A 5885-nucleotide genomic window follows, 5' to 3' on the forward strand; every position below is an offset into this window, starting at 1 on the left:
TTCTATCGGAAGGATGTTGTGAAACTTGAAAGGTTTCAGAAAAGATTTACAAGGATGTTGCCAGGGTTGGAGGATTTGAGCTATGGGGAGAGGTTGATTAGGCCGGGGCTGTTTTCCCTGGAGAGTCGAAGGCTGAGGGGTGATCTTGTAGCGGTTTATAAAAGCATGAGGGGAATGATAGGATAAATAGACAAAGTCTCTTTCCTGGGGTGAGGGAGTCCAGAACTAGAGGGCATAGGTTTAGGGTGAGAGGGGAAAGATATAAAAGAGACCTAAGGGGCAACTTTTTCACGCAGAGAGTGGTACGTGCATGGAATGAGCCACCAGAGGAAGTGGTAGAGGCTGGTACAATTGCAACGTTTAAAAGGCATCTGGATGGGTATATGAATAGGAAGGGTTTGGAAGGATATGAGCTGGGAGCTGACAGGTGGGACGAGATTGGGTTGGGATATCTGGTCGGCATGGACGAGTTGGATCGAAAGGTCTGTTTCTGTGCTGTACATCTCTATGACTATAACTGTTTCCACGGATTAGTTTTGAATTTCTCCTTCTTTAAGTATAGGCCACATCCTCTAGTTATACCATTCAGCACAAAGTGAAAGAAATTGTGATGATATACATTATTTAGTTCCTTTAGAATCCTAAAAACAGAATTGATATCACGATTCAACCACTTCTTTTCCAGTAAGCAAATTAAACAATTGTAATTTTAATCGAATAGCTTGATTCCCTCAGTCATTCTGTTACTATCTTCAGTTTTCTTTCAATAGTTCCAACATGCTTTTTGTAACGTGGTAAACATAACTATACAGAATACTTCAAGTGCTACTAAATAAAGGAGGGGTAAATAGTGCGGTGACCCAGGTAAATAGTGCGGTGAGGAAGGCATATGGCGTACTGGCTTTTATTGGTAGAGGAATTGAGTTCCGGAGTACTGAGGTCATGTTGCAGTTGTATAAGACTCTGATGCGGCCGCATCTGGAGTGTTGTGTGCAGTTTTGGTCACCATACTATAGGAAGGATGTGGAGGCACTGGAACGGGTGCAGAGGAGGTTTACCAGGATGTTGCCTGGTATGGTAGGAAGATCGTACAAGGAAAGGCTGAGGCACTTGGGGTGTTTGCATTGGAGAAAAGAACGTTTAGGGGTGACCTGATAGAGGTGTACAAGATGATTAGGGTTTAGATAGGGTTGACCATGAGAATCTTTTTCCATGTATGGAGTCAGCTATTACGAGGGGGCATAGCTTTAAATTAAGGGGTGGTAGGTATAGGATAGATGTTAGGGGTAGATTCTTTACTCAGCGCGTCGTGAGTTCATGGAATGCCCTGCCAGTAGCAGTGGTGAACTCTCCCTCTTTATGGGCATTTAAACGGGCATTGGATAGGCATATGGAGGATAGTGGGCTAGGATCGGCGCAACATCGAGGGCCAAAGGGCCTGTACTGCGCTGTATTTTTCTCTGTTCTATAACTCACCTTCCACGCTTTTCCTTTACCAGCAAGCAACAGTACTAAATGTTGTCCATGTCTAATAACATTAAAACAGAATGTGTTGTTAATACTAAATCCAATCTACAACACAAAAAGAAATTGTACACCACCATTTAAGACTAAAATTGGTAAAAAGACTGGAATTCTCAATCAACCATTTTGCCAAGAATAACAGCTCCTTAGAGGAAGGAAGGAAAATTAAAGATTTATTTTTGATAAATTATCAGCAGTAACTATACCAAGCCAAATCAAGATAAGTATATATTATGGGGATACTAAAGAGAGTAAAATACTGTTATGATGTACAGTGTGTACTGTACCTTTAAGACTGAGTGAATGCTGTTTGCACTGAGAGTTTGCAGGCACCTGCCATGTGACTGACTAGCAGTCTCAGAGTATACTGGAAAATTGAAAATATGTAACATGGGGCTGTGAAGCAAATACCTAAGTTTTAGTTGCTATGTTGACAACCATTTGAATTTAATCAATCAGCTTAAATTATGCCCCAGGGTACTAAAACCCAATCGATTTTGAATTTACTGTTTTGCCAACATCGAACCAATGAGACGATCCGATGTTTGGGTATAAAGAAGCAGGCATTTTGAGAGTTAGCCAGAGAGAGGCCAACTGCCATCGACAAAGCAACTGGCAGCAAAACACTCTCTATCAAAGGTACCTTTATCATATGAAACATCTTTGCAACAAAAGACCGAAGACAGTCCAGGGAGATCGACAGACAGAGGAAGACAGACACCGGAAATGACAGCTGTTGTGTAGTTTTGAAATTAAATTGATGTAATTTTAATATGGGTAGTTATTGGAACAGTATATTGTTATAGAGTTGGAGGCAGATAACAAGTAGTTAAGAGAAAGGAGGCTTGGAGTTATAAATAGTTGTTTAATGTTCACTTTTAGGGTTAAAGAATAAATTGATAATTTTTCTTGAAATAATGGAATTTGGGAGTTCTCTATCACTCATACTTTAACAGATTATGAGGCGAGGTGAGCTTTTCTGGGTGTTTGGTTTAATTAGCAGCGAGGTTCGCCACTGTGTCATAACAATACATATTATAAATAGTTGTTTAATGTTCACTTTTAGGATTAAAGAATAAATTGATAATTTTTCTTGAAATAATGGAATTTGGGAGTTCTCTTTCACTCATACTTTAACAGATTATGAGGCGAGGTGAGCTTTTCTGGGTGTTTGGTTTAATTAGCAGCGAGGTTCGCCACTGTGTCATAACAATACATATTTTCAAATAAAAGGTCACAAATAAGTCAGTCCAGCAGCAACATGCCTCAAACATATTTATAATGCATGTGTATATTTTAATTAAAAGGGTTACAGTTTAGCTAATACCAAAATGGATTTTGGTGGAATATTAATATTTATACAAATACAATGAGAAAGTATGCATAATTTGTAACACAGAGATTTAAAGATTTTAAGATTATAGTGAAGAAAATTCTACTACTTACGGACAGAGTTCCACTTCAAGGTACAGTTCTTTGCTGCTATTCAAGAAAAATGCTTCTACAACTGTTAAACGTGAAACATGAAAAAATTAAAATGACAAATCACTTTTCAAATGAATATGCTACTTTTCTAAGCTACTATATCTGTTTCTTGGGATCGGATCAGCTTCAAATGTAGGTGTCTATGCCCATAGTCATCAATTTCTTTTAAAAAATGCATGTTCTAGAACTCACTAATGCCGGGCATATGGTGGCCTGATTGAGATTAAGGATATGGAAAAACAAAGTGCTTTTGCCCTGGAAGTTTCCAGATGTCCAATGTGAAAACAAATATAATGTAACAAAATAAATAAAAATAGGGAAAGAACGACAGCAGTAAGAAGGAAAAATGACAGCTTTGAAATAGAAAAGTTGATATTTTTAAAATCTCCTACAATAATTCATTACCCGAATGATTGAAACTCCACACATTAGTTTTCTTTCATTGCCTGAGATTGTTTGACCATCAGAAACAACAATCAGATTATTCAATGGGACTTATTCTGTTAATTACTGATTGTAACTTTCTGTGGAAAGTTTAAAGTCTCTGTATCTGCTATTGCAGCTACTTCATAAAATGAGATTTCACAAGTCAGGTTGCTGAAACCATGTCTTGATCAATACTGCCTGAAGATTAGATTTAGATTAGATTAGATTAGATTAGATTACAGTGTGGAAACAGGCCCTTCGGCCCAACAAGTCCACACCGACCCACCGAAGCGAAACCCACCCATACCCCTACATTTACCCCTTACCTGACACTACGGGCAAAAAATTTAGTATGGCCAATTCACCTGACCTGCACATCTTTGGACTGTGGGAGGAAACCGGAGCACCCGGAAGAAACCCACGCAGACACAGGGAGAATGTGCAAACTCCATACAGTCAGTCGCCTGAGGCGGGAATTAAACCCGGGTCTCTGGCGCTGTGAGGCAGCAGTGCTAACCACTGTGCCACCGTGCCGCCCACTGCCACCGTGCCGCCCACTGTTAAGCATGTTCAGTATTTTCTGTTTTTGCTTTACTTTCCAAAACTGAATCAGTCAGTAAACAGACAACTGCAAACAAATAAACAAGAAAATGGCTTCAGTAGCTTTGGGTTATTGAAGGAAGAATAGACCAGGATTCTGATACTAAGTGACCCATGGTTTAAACACATGTATGTGTATATAAGGTGAGAATAGCATTGTTTGGTTGGGATTGCCCTTGTGCGTGATTAACTTGAATGCTCAGGTGAAACATCCAGGTGAAACACCTAAGGATGTCCAGCATCAGTGGAGCTACACCCTCAAAAAGGAATTTATGCATTCAGGTAAAGAGAAAATCAAGTAAGATCTAAGTGAAATCAATCTTCACTTAGCCAGCCTTGTTTCTAATTTTGACCCAAATTTTCAAAATGGTGATTGATAATTACACTTGTGTATACACATCTCTTGACTAACATTGACTCCTGCATTTTCATTGGTTTCTAGTTTATACACTGAGGAATTTGTTCATCATTTCAGCAGATTGCCAGCCAGAGATGCAGTGGCAGTCTTAATCTTTTTTTCAGGATTGAGCTTCATTTAAGTAAAAACAATGAGCTAACCTCACCAACTATACATAAAATATGCATCATTCTCAAGCTCACCAAGTTGGGCTAATGCAAACCTAGTCAGTCGCAAGGTAGTTCCTTCAGATTGGTCAATCTAGTTACAACACATCAGCCTTTCTTTTGCTTTGATATTAGTATCATTCTGCTCAGTTGTGAGGCAAGGGAGATAAAGTCCTTCCCATTATAAATAAAAATTGCAAATAGAAAGGCTATGTGAGTGGATTTCCAAGTGACATTGAAAGAAAATCTATCTGCTATTGTTTGTTACATCCAACACAACTACAAATAAATACTCTGCAAATCAATATTGCCACTGCTTTTTAAAAATAAGCCAGCATTTCACGTGAAAACACAATTAAATGTTGTTGACAGAGTCAATGACTTGGAAATAGCTCACGATCTCAAAAAAGACACAATAGGAGGTTCTGCCTAGAATCTGAATAAAAAAACACATGCAAAATACAAAGGTCTGCAAAATCTCAAGTATGCGGTAATGAAATAAATAAATTGTATTTTCAGCCAATAGTGTGTGATTCTGTTCTCCCTACCATAGGAAGGACGTTGTGAAGCTTGAAAGGGTTCAGAAAAGATTTACAAGGATTTTGCCAGGGTTGGAGGATTTGAGCTATAGGGAGAGGCTGAATAGGCTGGGACTATTTTCTCAGGAGTGTTGGAGGCTGAGGGGTGACCTCATAGAGGTTTATAAAATCATGAGAGGCATGGATAGAATAAATAGACAAGGTCTTTTCCCAGGGGTGGGGGGAATCCAAAACTAAAGGACATTGATTTAAGGTGAGAGGAGAAAGATTTAAAAGGGACCTAAGAGGTAACATGGTGAGAGGAGAAAGATTTAAAAGGGACCTAAGAGGTAACATTTTCATGTAGTGGGTGGTGCATGTATGCAATGAGTTGCCAGAGGAAGTGGCGGAGGCTGGTACAATTACAACATTTAAAACAGCCTCAGGATAGGCAGATGAATAGGAAGGGTTTGGAGGGATATTGGTCAAGTGCCGGCAATTAGGACTAGATTTATTTAAGATATCTGGTCAGCATGGACTAGTTGGAGAAAGTGAGGTCTGCAGATGCTGGAGATCAGAGCTGAAAATGTGTTGCTGGAAAAGCGCAGCAGGTCAGGCAGCATCCAGGGAACAGGAGAATCGACGTTTTGGGCATAAGCCCTTCTTCAGGAATGAGGAAAGTTTGTCCAGCAGGCTAAGATAAAAGGTAGGGGGGAGGGGAAATGAGGAAACTGGTGAAATCCGAGTTCATCCCTTATGGTTGGAGGG

General features: G+C 39.5%; 1 protein-coding gene across 8 annotated transcripts in view; it reads right to left on the minus strand.

Annotated features, from left to right (window-relative positions):
• The window catches only part of c32h4orf33 (chromosome 32 C4orf33 homolog), a 43049-nt gene that overhangs the window by 12977 nt on the left and 24187 nt on the right, over positions 1–5885 (minus strand). For all 8 annotated transcript variants that reach the window (XM_043674199.1, XM_043674200.1, XM_043674198.1 and 5 more), the window contains 2 exons: positions 2971–3031; positions 1477–1528 (listed from right to left, as the gene is read on the minus strand). In XM_043674199.1, coding sequence (XP_043530134.1) covers positions 1477–1528; positions 2971–3031 — 113 coding nt within the window. The remainder of the gene's footprint in view (positions 1–1476; positions 1529–2970; positions 3032–5885) is intronic.

The sequence above is a fragment of the Chiloscyllium plagiosum genome, chromosome 32 (assembly GCF_004010195.1).
Source record: "Chiloscyllium plagiosum isolate BGI_BamShark_2017 chromosome 32, ASM401019v2, whole genome shotgun sequence".
Lineage (NCBI taxonomy): Eukaryota > Metazoa > Chordata > Chondrichthyes > Orectolobiformes > Hemiscylliidae > Chiloscyllium > Chiloscyllium plagiosum.